We start from the raw sequence: 18,026 nt of genomic DNA, 5'->3' as shown, positions 1-18,026 counted from the left end.
TACTGTTTTTTATTAATATAAGTGACTTAAGTTTTAGATTTTTTTCTTTTTCCCATAAATGAGGGAAGTAACATCTGTCTAAAGATACATTTTACTTATCTTAAGGTTAACAAGCTGTAGCCTGGTCTCCATAGGCCTTCAGTTCTTCACTGGTAATGCAGTAAAGAAGAAAAATGTCTGTTTTAAAACTTATGCGTATTCTACTAATAGCATAATACAGGGATTGCTCAAGTTCAAGTGACCTAACATTCATATTTGGAGTCCTAGAGAGGAGAAACAAAACAGATATTTGAAGTAAAAAAGAGTGAAAATGTTCCAAATTTGAAGAATACTATAAACCCAGAAATCAAAGAAGCCCAACAAACTGCCAAAGAAACAAGGAAAAAAACTACACCAAGGAACATCATAATCACATTGCATAAAATCAGTGATAAAACAGATTTTTAAAGATATATTCTATATAGAGAAACAAAGATAAGAATGCATCTGAGGGCTTCCCTGGTCACTCAGGGATGATCCTGCCGATGCAGGAGACATGGGTCTGATCCCTGATCCATGAAGATCCCACATGCTGCAGAGCAGCTAACCACGTGCCACAACTACTGAGTCTGTGTTCTAGAGCCCAGGAGCCAAGAAAGAATGCATTGAAACAGTGCAAGCTGAAACTCAGAGAAAAATTGTCAATCTCAAATTCTATACCCTGCAAAAATATCTTTCAAAAATGAAAATGAGGTAGAGACAAAACAGCTAATAGAGTTCAGCAGACCAGCACTAACCGTTCAGAAATCATCAGATCCAGATGCCAGCTATTATGAATACATTTTATTTGGTATTGAATATATACTTTAATGTCTCTGAACCTTCAGATTTTTATTTATGAAAGGAGAAGAATACGTATTTTATGGGATTTTTATGAGGATTAAATGAAATGAAAATAATTGACACCTGTTAAGTGTCTTCATTATGTCATGCACATGGTATCTCACTAGAAATGGAAATAAAACACCCAATAAGAGGCCTACTCCCCTAATCGTTTTCTTATTCTATCACCTCTCCTCTTTTTTTTTTAGCAGCTGAAAAACTTGGATTAGTTTACATGTTAGCCCAAATAGCTAGTCAATCAAATTTTGATGAAATACTTTTCCTAAACTTGCTTTCCTTTACCTACCATCATTAAATATGCATAACAGTGGGAGTGATGAACAGCTTTCCTTGCTAAAACAGACACATCACCTAGTAAATCGTTTTGTGAAAGGATTAAGTATGTTCTAAACTGAACCTAATTTATTTGGCTTATAATTCAGCTATGTGATTTTTTTCAGTCATGTTTATGAAGGTATACTTTATTCACTGTTTAACTTTTATCATTGGATAGGGGCCATGCTTGACTTTATAGCTTATACATTGCCCCACAGAGTTTTTGACACTCAATAAATGTTAAATAACATTTATATTCAGCATTCTGCAGGCAGGAAGCATATGGTAATAAATGCCAGAGCACAGGTTGAAAATCTCCCAGAAGTTGTATGTTCTTTGAAAAACCAGTACAGATATTTTCATGAATGAAACATTTTAAAAGGGGTTTCTCAGATTTATATTTACTTAAAAATATTCTCCAGCCTTTGTTTACTTTATTTACAAGTTAAAACTTTTCCTCTTCACAAGTAATTTAGTATTAAAAGTAGTATAACATTAATGAAGTCTCATAGGAAAATATGTAAATATTTTTATAAATAAGTACAAAGTACATTTTGTAAATAGTACAAGGTAAAAGTAACTCATAGTGTGAAGGATATTGTGAAGAAATATTTAGAGGCTTAAGCAATATCAGTTAGTTTGGTTCATGACCAACTCTTTGGGACCCCATGGACTGCAGCACACCAGGCTTCCCTGTCCATCCCAGCTCCTGTAGCTTGCTCAAACTCATGTCTATTGAGTTGGTGATGCCATCCAACCATCTCAACCTTTGTCATCCCCTTCTCCTCTCACCTTCAATCTTTCCCAGCATCAGGGTCTTTTCCAGTAAGTCAGTGCTTTACATCAGGTGGCCAAAGTATTAGAGTTTCAGCTTCAGCATCAGTCCTTCCAATGAACATTCAGGATTGATTTCCTTTATGATTGACTGGTTTGATCTCCTTGCTGTCCAAGGGACTCTCAAGAATCTGTAACACCACAGTTCAAAAGCATCAGTTCTTCGATGCTCAACTTTCTTTATAGCCCAACTCTCACATCCATACATGACTACTGGAAGAACCATAGCTTTGACTAGATGTGTGTTCGTTGCCTAAGAAATGTCTCTGCCTTTCAATATGCTGTCTAGGTTGGTCATAGCTTTTCTTCCAAGGAGCAAGCATCTTTTAATTTCATGGCTGCAGTCACCATCTTCAGTGATTTTGGAGACCAAGAAAATTAAGTCTGTCATTGTTTCCATTGTTTCCCCATCTATTTGCCGTGACGTGATGAGACCAGATGCCATGATCCTATTATTTTTTTAATGTTAAGTTTTAAGCCATCTTTTTTACTCTTCTCTTTCACTTTCATCAAGAGGCTCTTTAGTTCTTCTTTGCTTTCTGCCATAAGTGTGGTGTCATCTGCGTATCTGAGGTTATTGATTTTTCGCCGGCAATCTCGACTCCAGCATCTCGACTCCAGCATGTGCTTCATCCAGCCCAGCATTTCACATGATGTACTCTGCATATAAGTTAAATAAGCAGGGTGACAATATATAGCCTTGACGTACTCCTTTCCCAACTTGAAATCAGTCTGTCTTTCCATGTCTGGTTCTAGCTGTTGCTTCTTGACCTGCATACAGATTCCTCAAGAGGCAGGTAAGGTGGTCTGGTATTCCCATCTCTTGAAGAATTTTCCAGGTTGATGTGATCTACACAGTCAAAGGCTTGGAAGTAATAAAGCAGAAGTAGGTTTTTTCTGCAACTCTCTTGCTTTTCCATGATCCAACAGATGTTGGCAATTTGATCTCTGGTTCCTCTGCCTTTTCTAAATACAGCTTGAACATCTGGAAGTTCACAGTTCATGTATTTTTGAAGCCTGGCTTGGAGAATTTTGAGCATCATTTCGCTAGCATGTGAAATGAGTGCAACTGTGCGGTAGTTTGAACATTCTTTGGCTTTGCCCTTCTTTGGGATTGGAATGAAAACTGACCTTTTCCAGTCCTGTGGTCACTGCTGAGTTTTTCAAACTTGCTGACATATTGAGCGCAGCACTTTAACAGGATCATCTTTTAGGATTTGATTAAGCAATATAAGTCTTCATAATGCTACAGTCCATGGGGTCACAAATAGTCAGACATGACTGAGCAACTGAACTCAGCTGAATATAGGAAAGAAATTAACAGCAGATAGTTCTTTATCATTAAATGTCAGCATAACTCTGAGGTGTATCACTGCTACAGCTAAGAAATGATTAATCACAATCAGGTATAGAAAACCATTTAGATAATATGTTTCTAAATTATCTTTCCTTTATTTTCTCACCTGTGATTGATATGTTAGCCACGCTTGTTTGGTTTGACTTTTGTGAGGATTTTTTTAAGGATTAGCATAATCTGAATAGAGAGGTTTTCTGAATTGGACCATGTTAGTTAACCTCTTAGAGGCTTAGATTCCTCATGTATAAGATGTGGATAGAGAATCTGGGCACAGCTTAGTTTGGTGCCTCTCAGTTCAGAGTCTCTTACAAGGCTGAAGTCAGGATGTCAGCCAGGGCTGTAGTCCTGTCACTGCTTGGGGAGGATTCACTTCCAAGCTCATTCCCGTGGCTGTTAGCAAGCCCTAGATCCTCTCTGATGGTTAGTTATGGGCCGCTCCATGGGGGAGCTCACAACATGGCAGCTTATTTCCCCTAGAGCGAGAGCTGAGAGAGGGCCTGTGAGCAAGAGAACGAACAAATGACATCCCATCACTTTTTGTCAGGTATTTGTTAAAAGTGAGTCTCTTAGTGCAGACAACACACAAAGGGGAGAAAATTTTACAAGGATTTGAATGTCGCCAGTTAGGGATCTACACAGTAGGCAACCATTTTAGAGGCTTCCTGCTACACATATGATCCATAGATAGGACAAATCATGGAATGTACTCTGGATGCTCTGAAGTTCATTTGCTTAAATTTTCCTAAGATTTTACCAAAAGCTTGAATTTAATAGGTGATATGATTTTATAGTTCACATTAAATATTTTCCTTATTCCTAGTAATAATCCAGTCAGTTTTGTTGGCCTCAGTTTTACTAATATAAACTGATATATACTGAGTGACTTGCCCAAGATTACGTATCAAATGAGCTATAAAATGGTAACCTTAGTGAAGATCTTCTAAGCCAACTACACTTTCTATTTGTCTGTAACTGCTTCCTGACCAGTACTATCTTGCATTTAAAGCCTTCAAAAAAGGCTTCATACATATAATTGTATAAAAATATATGGATTTTATTTATATGCAGAGATTTTTATACATAGATTTATATAGATAGAGACAGACATAGATATCATTCCATCTTAGACTCTCATGTGCACCGCACCATTTAGGATTTACAGTATTGTTTCAAATATTGCAAGTCGAAGTCCAATAAGATGTATAACAGCTGTAACACTGATGTATCTCTAGCATTATAGTATCTGTTAGCCTAAAACTATCCTTGCAGGGTAAATACTAGTTGGATGGAGAGATGAACAAACAAAATAGAAATGTTTTGGTGGTTCCATTCTCCCTTGGCTTTTCCCAGAGCTCTGGCTGGACTCCTATGACTTGAGTGAAGACGACGTAAACTCCAGTGGGTTTGCTGCTTCCTGTTTGCATTGGAGCAGCAAAATAGTTTATTTTGAATGGATGAGCTGCCTTCTGTGGATAGTCAGAAGTTATCTTTCTTCGGTCCTAAGTTGGATGTTCTCTTTTTACTTCAGTCCATGAAGTTTCAGTCAACAGCCAAGGTCCCTCGTGTCCTATATCGAAAAACAGAGTGGTAACATAAGCAAGCAGATAATAGCTCTAAATGGATTCAGTGCCTTGAAATGTAGAGCCAGAAGTAGGAGAGCAAGGGTTATGAGCTATGATAGTGGTGGGTAGTTTGTAGTTACACCCTTCAGATTACCCTGGAGAAAAGAGAGATGATTTTTTAAGGCATGTTGCTAAATTCTTAAATAACTTTGTGGTTTGGTTAGTAGGAACATCTTGTTTCCCTAAAGGAAAAGGATAGTTCCTACAACCAATAAGTTAATTTGGCAAAGTCTCAGGATATAAGGCCAATAATACAGAAATCATTTGTATTTCTTTGTAACTAGTAACAGATAATTAGAATGAGAATAACAATATGGCCTGTTTATGGTTTTAGTTTTATAGTGACTACAGATAATTCTACATAAAATCAAGGTGTTATCAGGCAAAATGCAAAGAAAATAGTTTTCTTCTTAGATATAAAGGAAATTGTTGTATTTTCATACACACAGACACACGCTGGAGTTGTTCCTTCCTTTCCTGTATAACCTGAGAACTGTGCTTTTCAGTAGCGGTTTGCTAATCCCTTTAAATAGTTCTTCATGTAAGTATTCCGTAGTTTTCATTAACCACGAATTTCAGCTTTATTTTTTAAACCTCTACTCAAAAACTGTTCTTGGTTGTTGCTGCATCCTTTTAGCCTAGTCGGTGAAGCAGCAAGCCTACTGCAAATCCTAAATAGCGTGGTGTAGATGAGAGCCTAAGGCTTTAATTATATGCCATTTTATTCACAACACTCAATTCCAGGAAGGAAAAAAATGACTTTGTTGTTGTAAAAAGACATATGTGAGTATCATTCATTGTAAACCAAAAATGATACTGTATTATGGCTTAGACAACAATGGGAACTGATTTTGAAAATGTGACCTGTATGAGAAGCTGGATAATAGTGAAAGTTATCAAAATGGAAAGTAGTGTTAATGTGAAATCCAGCCTTCTCAGAAATACTCTTTCGTGGCCTGTTTCGTTTTGCTTTTGTTGCTTGTCATGCATGAATGAAAGTGCTACACTCTCAGGGGAGCAGGAAAGCCTCTGTGTCGGTTGTTTATTTCCTTAATCCCTCCTCCTTTGTGATTTTTGATGTCAGATCTAAAATGGAAAGCCTGTAAATATAATGATTATCACATGGATAATCACCTGCATTAGGGACCGCCATGCTTCTCTATTCTAACCCTAGCTGTTCTCCACATGTCACATCCACTCTGCGGTTGGATTTTAACCTGACTGCTTCATTAGATTTGTGAAACTCAGTACGTGGCGCCCTGGGGCAGCACAGATGGGGACTTGCTTGTTTTCTTTTCTCACTTTTACTGCGAAGGCACGCTAAAAAGTCCTTTTCAATTTAGTGTGATCAGTTCACTTGGAATTACCCCTGATATTTGGAACCTGCCTTACTGTTCTGCCCACCATTTATGCCTTTTTTCTTCCCTGATTTCTGACCTAATGCCTTTTCTTTTTGTCCCTCCATGCAGTGAATCTTAGGACTAAAATTCTCCATCAAATTCTTACTGGGTCAAACTGTTCCTCTGTGTTGTTTTATTTGTTTTGCTGTGAGGGAAAAATAAATGTTGTTCCATCGTTGTATCTACAAACACCTTCAGATCAGAGGTTAGCTGTGGGAAAGTCTGCAGTGATGTGAGCCAGCTGCCTTTACTAATGGAGTGACTGGGGGCACCAACCCAAGATCAAAGGAAGGTGGGAGGAAGTCGGGAGATAAGATCTTTTTAAGCTATAGAACAAGTGCTTAGCTTTTCAGTGATAGGGCACAGCTCTGCAAACCTGTGTGAGGGGGCGCTAAGATAGAAAATTGAGTTGACTTTTCTTCAGCATGTCCTTCCTCAGTCAGAAATATGTTAGTGCTTGGAATAGTTTACAGATGTGGAAGAGTCCTAGGGCTCAGTTTCATTGAAGAATAATGATCTGACATTGGTAAATGTGCCTTCTTGCAATTAGTCAGTTCTGTTGTACCATAACGGATCACAGTCTATTGCTTCTTACTTTGGGGAGCAAAACTGGATATTAAAAAGGCAACTTATCTACTGTATGTGAATTTTGAGTTTTTATGTCTTAGTACAATTTTAGTTGCACAGATTTGTCATATTAACATTGTCTTGCAGTCCTTTAGGTTTCTTTCATGCCTCTGATAAAGTTCCATATAAATAAGTAGTTCTCACAAAGCTGTTTTGTTGTTTTTTTCATATAAGAATTAGCTTGGTTAATTCTTGAGTTGGACAACTTGGAAAAATTTTACATTGCTATCTTTTGAACCCTATCCTTTTCCTTGACATCCAAGCTAGTAAATATTATTGACTGTCTGGTATACAAGATTCTGGTGGAAGTAAATTGTTAAGAAGGCTAACCATCCTTACCCCAGTTGTCAAGATCATGATTTAATTTGTTTTATCTGTATCAACTAAGGTTAACTCAATCAGTTTTATGCTTCTCTAGTGAACAGCCTAAGGAGCTGTACTTTCAGCTTATCACTTTCTATTAACTTCAGTGTTTAATTGTGATAGTATGTTTCACTCTTCTCAGACCCTCAAAGTGGTTCTTTAAACTTATATGGTATTAGTATATTGGACTATAACTGCATACATACTTCTTTTCTCTATGTTTTCCTTAACATGTAGATAGTACCCAGATTTGTGCTGGAGACATTAACTGTAGTTTCTGCCTTACATGGTTTGGTGCAGCAGTCATTTTAGTCAAGTTGGATCTGCTCACTACTCAGGCTCACATCCCATCCTTCTATTAATATCTCTTGGCAAAGATAATTCTGGAGGAATGTAAGTTAAGATGTAGAGACTCTTGACAGTTGTCTGCAGTTTTTTTTTTTTGTCTTCAAGAGGGAAGTGGAATTGAAAAGTAATATTGCCTCCATTTTCTGTATCAGTACTAAAATGAAAATATATGCACAAAGTAGAGAAAGAAGAAAGGGAAAGGATTTGGTTACACAGATGTGTTTTTGTCATTTGATAGCCTATTATAAGGGCATTAGATTATATAATAATGTTCATCAGCTTGTGCCCTTAAGATATATTTAATATCTAGAAAAACATTGGTTTAAAATTTTTAACTAAATTTTAAAAAATATTCAGCATTTGTTACCCTGTCATCTTAAATCAGAGAGAAATGTGGGGGTAGACATTTTATTACACAAATTTTCAAACAGGCAAAAATAGTAATACTGAATACATCTAGATACATTAATATTTTACCATTTTTGCTTCACTTTCTTTTTTTGTTTTTAAGTTTTCTAAAATAAATTACATATACCATGCCATTTTATCCCAGGATACCTCAGGATACACCTGAAAATCTAGGATTTTTTCATATCAAGTTGATAATTCCTAATATTATTTGATTTCCATTTCATAATCAGACTTACCCAAAATGTATTTTACAACTGGTTTGTTCAAACAGTTTCCAATTAAAATCTGTACATTACTCCTATACATTTTATCATGATGTTGACTTACTAAAAAGACCAAGATACTTGTCCTGTCTGATGGTAAAGTGTCTGTCTACAGTGCAGGAGACCCAGGTTCGATCCCTGGGTTGGGAAGATCCCCTGGAGAAGGAAATGGCAATCCACTCCAGGACTATTGCCTGGAAAATCCCATGGACAGAGGAGCCTGATAGGCTACAGCCCATGGGGTTGCAAAGAGTCAGACACAACTGAGTGACTTCACTTCACTATGGATTTGTTCATTAGCTTTCTCAGTGTATCATTTAACTTGTTCTTCTATCCTCTATATATTTCTGTAGATTGCAAGTTATTGAATAAAATTTTGATTAATTCATGTTAAAAACTTTATAGATGGTGCTCTGTATGTTATACTACATTATGACAGAAGCCACAGACTATTTGGTGATCAGAATATTGGGTAGTAAGATTGATCACTGGGTTAAAGTGATGACTGCTTGATTCTTCCGCTATAAAGTTATACTTTGCTCCTCGTGACCAGCATGTGATCTTTGATACTTTGATTCCATGAAATAACCAGTTCCCCATCATTCTTTAACCTAATGAATTGAGCATCCTTTGATGACCTTTGCCTGAATAAATCAGAGATTGCAAAATGGTGGGTTTTCTGAATCTAATTTATTAGCAAACATTCTTCTTACAGAAGAGTTTTCTGAAAGGTATTATTTTAATTAAAAACATAACCATCAGCATCTTCCTTAGGTTTCAAATGATTTTCTTTGTCGGGGTCAAAACACCTGAACTCATGGTGACAGCTACAGTAAAAACATGTACTACATCTTCTTTATTTCAGCTTGTGAAGTGTGTTGACATTTGCTGCCTTTTTTTTATGCCAAGGAAAAAAGAAATCTTTTTTTCCGTGTAAGAATAAAAATGGAACTATGTGAGTATATTGAGATAATTGTGTAAAAAGAAGACTGTTTGAATGAGTTTCAAAATGGATTATTTCTTCATTACCTAGCACTTTATAATTAACTGTTCTTTTTTTTTATTTCAGGAAGCTGCCACTTTTGCTAGAGAGCAAGGCTTTGAGGTGAGTTAACCCACAATTGCACACTAAACAGATCCTAAAGGTTTTTTCTAGCTGATAATGAAGTTCTTTTGGACAGTGATTGATGTGCTATTATACTCTCAGAGCCTCGCAGCAGTTGCCATGGAAACTTGGCAGTCGTCATGGTTTCTTTGTTCTGCCAGCACAGTGTTATGACGCACTCTGCTAGGTCTGCACCCAACATCGCCTACAGATGTTATTTATTGAATTTTGAAAAGCCTCTTGGGAAGCCAAGAGGTTGGGCACGGTTTCAAGCTGCCTCTGCAGATATGGGGCCTGTCAGTTTGTTCAGTTAAAAAGCTACCTCATTAGCTGCATTACATTTCATAAGAATTCACTGCTAAAGCAGTGGTGGAGCAACACTAAATAGTGAAATATAATGTCATTTAAATAATTTCAACCTTACCACATGTAGATTATCATTATGTAAATTAATTTCCAAAAGGTTGTACTTAGCTGTTGTTAGGAACTGACTAGTTTAAATCCTTCTCATATGAACTTCCTGTTTGAATCTTTTTTTTTTCTTTCTTTTTCCTCATTTCTTTGATAGCATAAAACATATACATTATCTGAAACACAAAATTGATAATTGCTTTAATTTTCAGATAATCAGTTCTGTTTCTAGAAATACTATCCTGTTGAGATTCCAAACTCCATATAGTTGTTGTTGGCAAAATTAAAATAATAGCTAAGACCATGTTTTTACATATGTAGTATCTACCTTCTGCTGGATTGTTGGGAAACACTGACTAATCTAAACCCAGGCTAATTGACAGAGATTAACTGAGTGTGTGATTTTTATCACTATCTTATTTATTTAGCCAGAACTCTGTAGAATATTGTGTTCTATAGAGCAAACTGGAATGTGTGATGGAAGTAAGTTTTTTAAATTTAACCTGACTAGATCTGGAATATATAGAAACTCTTTCCTTATTTGCATACTCAGTATTGTCTACCATGTACAGAAACTGTGAGCGTTGACTGGATATATTAGTAAGCTTACTTTGAACTCTTTAGAGAAAGGTGTTTTATAAAATTGTGAAGGAAATGTTATTTAAATGTACTAAAGACAGATTCGTTATTAAGCAACAAAGTGATACATGTGTATGTTATCCATGTCATAGGACTTGACAACCAAGGTGCTGCTTTTCCTTGGGGGAAGATAGTGAGCATGTGGTATAAGTATTCTACTCTCAAGGTCCTATATAAAAACTGTGTCAGGGCAGGAAGCTGCCTCATAGCTCTCAATTAATGGAAACTATCATCATTTCTTGGGAATTTGCTTTTTTTATTTTAACATATTCTCATGAATATAAGGTTGAGTCACATGAAGAAGGAATAAAGATTTCCAAGTAATTTTTATCTAATTTAAGTTTCCCTTTGTAATTTCCCAAACTGGCAATTGCTGTACAGGGCTAAATGTAATGAGGGGAACGTTCAATTTAGAAAGACAAATGTTTTGATCATGAAACTATAAGTAAATATTTTAAGTCATGTTATAAAGTTTCACTGATTTTAAATTTCAGTGTTAACAATTAATATTCTCCATTGTTACATAAAAATTCTTCAAATAAAACATATATAGAGTATAAATTTGTGTCCTATTTTATGTGCTAACATTTAGAAATGTATTTCAGTTCTAAAAAATAGCCACTTTTATAAATGCTTAGATATGTAACATGTATAATAAATAATTCTGTAGTACCTGATAATAATTTTAATACTTTATTAAACCTTACTAATTCACTTTTATTGTCCTGTTGAGCTAAATGCTTTGAATATGCCTGGTTTAAATTCAGTCTTAGCAACAAGCTACTTTTTCTATTTTCTACTAACCAACACCATATTAACCTTTCCATTAGTTCTTACTTATTGACTCTAAAGTTGTTTCTTTTTACCATAAATCTGCCATAACTGATTACAACATATGAACAAAGTGATGATTATAATAGTATACCTTATTACCTCCTGACATAGCAAAACTCAGTTGGTAATCTGATGATGATGTGTTAGATTGTATAAAGCATACAGTATCCCTTCATGGGTTCCCTAAAATACTGTAAGCATTTCAGAATCTGTAAAACCCTTGATTAGAATACCCTGAAGTCGGTATTTTTAATAAAATATAATCCTCGTACTGAATGCTATCTAGAGAAAATGAATGATTTTAAAATGTCATTAAAGTTTCCTTAGTTGGTTAGATAGTAGTATGAAGGCATAGATTGGAATCTCAGTATTTTTAAAGACTCTAACGAGAAAAAATCATTTAACAGTTCAATGTCTGTGGGAATGTGTCAGTGCTTTCAAGTCTTGTGACAAACTAGACAAGATCTGTATCTATTTCCTCCCAACTTTAATTTTACCTCTTAATTTGAGACATGAATGAGAGGAGAGAAGTGAAAAAAATTAAAGAGAAGGGAAAGGTGGGCACTTTTTCTTCCCACAAGTCCTACCTTCATTTTCTGTTATAAATCCCAGTCAGTTCCCAAAGCCACTGAGTGTTGCCACTAGTGATCTGTCTGCTAAGAGACCAATCCAAATGCATCTAAAAATAACCAGTGTTTATCATCAGGAAATATCCTCAGTGGCATTGTTTATGATATTCTGGTTAGCTTCTCTGCAAATTTCAGATAATCTTTCTTTAAGAAAAAAATCTTTAATCTTTAAAGTGAATTGGGCAATTTTCAGTAAGAAGCAGCAGCTTAGGAGTGCACTGGAGAATGAGATAAAAACTGGAACTGGCCAGAACACAAAGCAGAAGAGAGAGGAATGTATATATATATAGGTTGATGGAAAATTGCATAGTGCCTGATTTAAATGACAGACCTGCTAAGAATTTAAAATGACAATTCTTGGTGTAAAAAGTTTCATGGGGCCTTTTATTATTTTGGAAAATCGGTTCAGACTGCAGTGTGTTTTTCAACCAACCTTATCTTAAGTTGAACCAATTAAAGGTTTGTATTTTTAGAACCTAAATAGAAATGAGGCACTTAGCAATATGTTTCATTATGAAACCTTCTAAAAGCACTATTGAAAATTGATTTAAATTAAGGTGAAGAACATACCTCCAAAACCTAAATAAAACTATTCTTTGTGTTCTTATTCTCAGTGCAATAGAGTATATGCCAAATGATGAAGAGAATTCATACCTTTTCTATTGTATCAGTTACTCCATTTTACTCCAAGCAGCAAATTTTAATTTTCTTATTTTAGAGCTCTAAAATACAATACTTCTAACCATAGAGGAAATAAAGCAATCCTTTTCCGTTTTCCCACTTCCCTACAGCCCATGACTCTGCCCAGAGACTTCCAGGCTTATAGTCTTTCTCTGACCAATGACAGCTCTATCATCTTAGACCACTGAGAGAAGAAAGTATTGAAAGTGCTATCCAATAGGCATCCAAAAGCCATGTGTGGCTATTTAAATTAAATAAAATTCCAAGTTCGGTTCCTTAGTCTCTAGGCACATCTCAAGTGCATGCCTACGTAGATAGTGACTACCATATTGGACAGAGCAGATGTAGAACGTGACATCCTCACAGAAACTTCCATTGATTAGCCCTGGATAGTAAGTCCACAGAGGGTTTCAGAAGATGTTGATGACCAAGGAGTTCTCCAAGATTTTCCTAATGTTCCTGTTTTCCTCACAAATATAAAGAATTCACAGTGAATGATCACCAAGAGTTTCTGTAAATGAGACACTGAATTAGATCATGTTTGTTGATGGAGTACAGTACTGCTTCCCTAAGTGACTGAGTTCCAAATGATAACAGTTTTGAAACACTCAATTAACAGAAAGAGACAGAATAGTCTTGATTCTCTTGATTTAATCACTCATTCAACAAATCCACTTGCTGAGCACTTACTTTGTGCCTAACACTTTGATAGACCCTGAAGACAAGATAGAAATAATGAAAGTGTACAGTAAAAGAAAAGATGGGAGTCTCCTATTTTAGATACTCTGATCATTGGAGTGACTTCTGAGGAAGTAAAACTAAAAAAACACAAATATCAGTCAGACACGACTGAGCGAATTCACTTTCACTTTTCACTTTCATGCTTTGGAGAAGGAAATGGCAACCCCCTCCAGTTTTCCTGCCTGGAGAATCCCAGGGACGGGGGAGCCTGGTGGGCTGCCATCTATGGGGTTGCCCAGAGTCAGACGCAACTGAAGCGACTTAGCAACAGCAGCAGCAGATAGGTGGTAACAGTATTCTTTTACATTTGTATCATCAGTTTGTTAAAAATGGAATGAAGACAATATATTAATTTGGAAAACAACGCTAAATTTAAAGTGTGTGAGCACCAGTGACAATAAAAGCATAATTTGACATTTATGAAATGATTCAAAGTTTATAAAACATTTTCTAACATATCATTAATACATTTAATATTCATACAAACCTTGGAGGGGTAGGTAGGGCATGTATTGCCATATCAGTTGAACAGAAAAAAAAATAAACTACATAACATGTTCAGAGTCACATAGCTAACAGATAATGGAGTCAGAATCTGAGCTCAGCTGTCTTGAATCTGGTGATCTTTATAAACTACACTTCTTTCTCACAGTCTAACATATTGGAGGAGGAAATCAGATTTTCAAATGACCTTGGAAAATGAGAAATATCTGGAAATTCAGAAGTTGAAATTCACTAGGGTAAAATACAATCCAGAATAATTAAGAAAAATATCATGTTTAAATGCAAGATCAGCAATGACTTGTGACTGTGGCATATAATCATTTAACATGAAGATGCTTTAGTTTTGTGATCACAACAGAAATCACATAACCAGAATTCATAGACGCAGTATGATCTGTATATAACAGGGAAGAGTGTTGGAATCAAGACTTTGTGGATGCTAGTCCTGGCTCCACTTCTTAGTATGTTTATGACCTTGGGAAGTTACTTAACCTCTCTGTGACTCAATTTCCTCATCTGTGAAATGGGGATATAGTAATAGCACCTATTTCCTAGAGTAGTTAAGATTTATTGAATACTTTAGAGCTATGTACATGGCTCTTGCTTTCTGCATCTATAAAATGGCAACATAGTAATAATACATACTGTCTAGACTGGTTAAGAGGTACTGAGTATTTTAGAGTGCTCATAGCTGTTCATACATGGCTCATATTTAAATTGTGAGCTTTCTACTTTTTCTTCCTTTTTTCTCTTTCCCCTCCCTTATTGGATAACATAATTGAGTTCTCAATACTCAGAATTCTTCAGAAGGCTTCTCTGTGGCCAGTGGTTAAGAATACACCTCTTGGAATGCAAGAACGCCAGTTAGATCCCTGGTCCAGGAAGTTCCCACCTATTGCTGGGCAACTAAGCAACTAAATGTGTTACAAGTAATGAGCCCACTCACTACAACTAGAGAAAACCTATGAGCAGCACTGAAGACCCACCACAGCCCCACTCAAAAAATTCTTGAGGTCCTTTCTAGAGATTTTCAGGCAACTTAGGATTTGACAGTTTTGGAGTATATTTAAATGACAGTAAATATAGGAAATACATTAATATTTATTAAGTACTTGGCATGTGCTAAATACTGCATTCAGCTCTTTCACTTACCTTATTTTTCCTCCTCATACACAAAGAAAACTATTTTTAACTTTCTATTTTGAAACAATTTTAGATTCAGAAAATTTTAAAAATAGTACAGAGCATTTTTGGATACCTTCACTTAGCTTCCCCTAATGTAAACATCTTACAGAACCAAGGTATAATGATCAAAACCTGGAAGTCAACGTTAGTACAGTGTTAGTAACTGAACTATAGAATTTATTCTCATTTCACCAGGTTTTCCTCTAATTTCTTTTTTCTCTTCCACAATCTAGTCCAGGGTCACACTGCATCTATTTGTCTTCTTAGTCTCTTCTTATCAGACAGTTTCTCATGCATTCCTTGTTGTTTATGATCTTCATACTTTTGAAGACTGCCTGTCAGTCATTTTGTAGAATGTCCCTCAATTTAGGTTTGTCCAACGTACAGAAAACTAAGATCATGGCATGTGGTCCACTTCATGGCAAATAGACGGGGAAACAGTGGCTGATTTTATCTTTTAGGCCTCCAAAGTCACTTCAGATGGTGACTGCAGCCATGAAATTAAAAGACGCTTGCTCCTTGGAAGAAATTCATGACCAACCTAGACAGCATATTAAAAAGCAGAGACATTACTTTCCCAACAAAGGTCCGTCCAGTCAAAGCTATGGTTTTTCCAGTAGTCATGTATGGATGTGAGAGTTGGACTGTGAAGAAAGCTGAGCACCGAAGAATTGATGCTTTTGAATCAATCATTGATGCTGTGGTATTGGAGAAGACTCTTGAGAGTCCCTTGGACTGCAAGGAGATCCAACCAATCCATCCTAAAGGAGATCAGTCCTGGTTGTTCATTGGAAGGACTGATGTTGAAGCTGAAACTCCAATACTCTGGCCACCTGATGCGAAGAGTTGACTCATTGGAAAAGACCCTGATGCTGGGAGAGATTGAGGGCAGGAGGAGAAGGGGGCGACAGAGGATGAGATGGTAGGAAGGCATCACCGACTCGATGGACATGGGTTTGGGTGGACTCTGGGAGTTGGTGATAGACAGGGAGGCCTGGTGTGCTGCGGTTCATAGGGTTGCGAAGAGTCAGACACGACTGAGCGATTTCACTTTCACTTTTTACTTCCATGTATTGGAGAAGGAAATGGCAACCCACTCCAGTGTTCTTGCCTGAAGAATCCCAGGGAGGGCGGAGCCTCGTGGGCTGCTGTCTATGGGGTCGCACAGAGTCGGACACGACTGAAGTGGTTAGCAGCAGCAGCAGCATTGTGCCCTTGTCAGTGCCACATAATAGGGATATACATGATATCCCAATGTCTTACTCTTGGTGATGTTAACTTTGGTCACTAGGTTAAGGTGGTATTTATCCTCTGTGAAGTTAACTATTTTCCCGTTGTAGTTGATAAAATATCTTGGGGGTGATACCTGTGCAGATATCCCATTTTACCCACTAATTTAAGCATCACTAAAGTTGATCACTGGGGTAAAGGGATGTCTGTCAACCTTCTCCACTATTAACATTTCTATTTTTTCTTCTGTAATGAATAAGTTTATAGGGAGATACCATAAGAGCAAATACCCCGTTTCTCTTCAGACTTTTGCCCACTAATTTTAGCATACTTCACTCTCAACATCTTTTAACACAATTACTATTGTCTTAGTTTTGTAGATGAGAAAATGGAGTTTCAGAGAGGTATATTTACCTGCTTTATTGTTCAGTTGCCCAGTCATGTCAAACTCTTTGCAACTGTGTGGACTGCAGCACTCCAGGCCTCCCTCTCCATCACCAACTCCTAGAGTTTACTCACACTCATGTCCATTGAGTCAGTGATGCCATCCAGCCTGTCTCATCCTCTGATAGCCTCTCCTCCTTCTGTCCTCAGTCTTCCCTAGCATTCAGGGACTTTTCCACTGAGTCATCTGTTTGCATCAGATGACCAAAATACTGCAGTTTCAGCTTCAGTCCTTCTAGTGAGTATTCAGAGTTGAGCTCCCTTAAGATTGACTGGTTTGATCTCTTTGCTGTCCAAGGAACTTTCAGGAGTCTTCTCCAGCAGCACAGTTCAAAAGCATCAATTCTTTGGCATTCTACTTTCTTTACGGTCCAGCTCTCACAACTGTACGTGACCACTGGGAAGACCATAGCCTTGACTATACGAACCTTTGTCCGCAGTATAATGCCTCTGCTTTTCAACACCCTGTCTAGGTTTGTCGTCACTTTCCTGTCAAGGAGCAATTGTCTTCTGATTTCATGGCTGCAGTCACCATCCGCAATGATTTTGGAGCCCCAGAAGAGGAAATCTGTCACTACTTCCACATTTTCCCCTTCTATTTGCCATGTAGTAAGGGGGCTGTATGCCATGCATAATCTTAGTTTTTTAATATTTAGTCTTAAGCTTGCTCTTTGACTCTCCTCCTTCACCCTCATCAAGAGACTCTTTAGTTTCTCTTCACTTTCTGCCATTAGAGTGGTATCATCTGCATACCTAAGGTTGCTGATGTTTCCCCCACCTGTCTCGATTCCAGCTTGTAACTCATGCAGCCTGGCATATCTCGTGATGTGCTCAGTGCATAGGTTAAACAGACAGGGTGACAGCAGACAGCCCTGTCGTACTCCTTTCTCGATCTTGAACCAATCACTTGTTCCGTACAGGGTTCTAACTGTTGCTTCTTGACCCACATACAGTTTTCTCAGGAGACAGGTAAGATGATCTGGTATTCCTTTCTCTCTAGGAGCTTACCACAGTTTATCATGATCCACACAGTCAAAGGCTTTAACATAGTCAGTGAAACAGAGATAGATGTTTTTCTGAAATTCCTGTGGTTTCTCTGTAATCCAGCAAATGTTAGCAATTTGATCTCTAGTTTCTCTTCCTTTTCTAAACCCAGCTTGGACATCTGGAAGGTCTTGGTTCACATAATGCTGAAGCCTAG

At 37.0% G+C, this 18,026-nt stretch overlaps 1 protein-coding gene across 2 annotated transcripts in view; it reads left to right on the top strand.

Moving 5' to 3' along the window:
* Positions 1-18,026, top strand: part of ADK (adenosine kinase) — a 544,457-nt gene that overhangs the window by 422,422 nt on the left and 104,009 nt on the right. For both annotated transcript variants that reach the window (XM_005699227.3, XM_005699229.3), the window contains exon 8: positions 9,492-9,527. In XM_005699227.3, coding sequence (XP_005699284.1) covers positions 9,492-9,527 — 36 coding nt within the window. The remainder of the gene's footprint in view (positions 1-9,491; positions 9,528-18,026) is intronic.

The sequence above is a fragment of the Capra hircus genome, chromosome 28, assembly GCF_001704415.2.
Source record: "Capra hircus breed San Clemente chromosome 28, ASM170441v1, whole genome shotgun sequence".
In the NCBI taxonomy this organism is placed as follows: Eukaryota; Metazoa; Chordata; class Mammalia; order Artiodactyla; family Bovidae; genus Capra; species Capra hircus.
The sequence above is the reverse complement of the archived record's forward strand: the minus strand, read 5'-3'. Positions and strand labels throughout refer to the sequence as shown.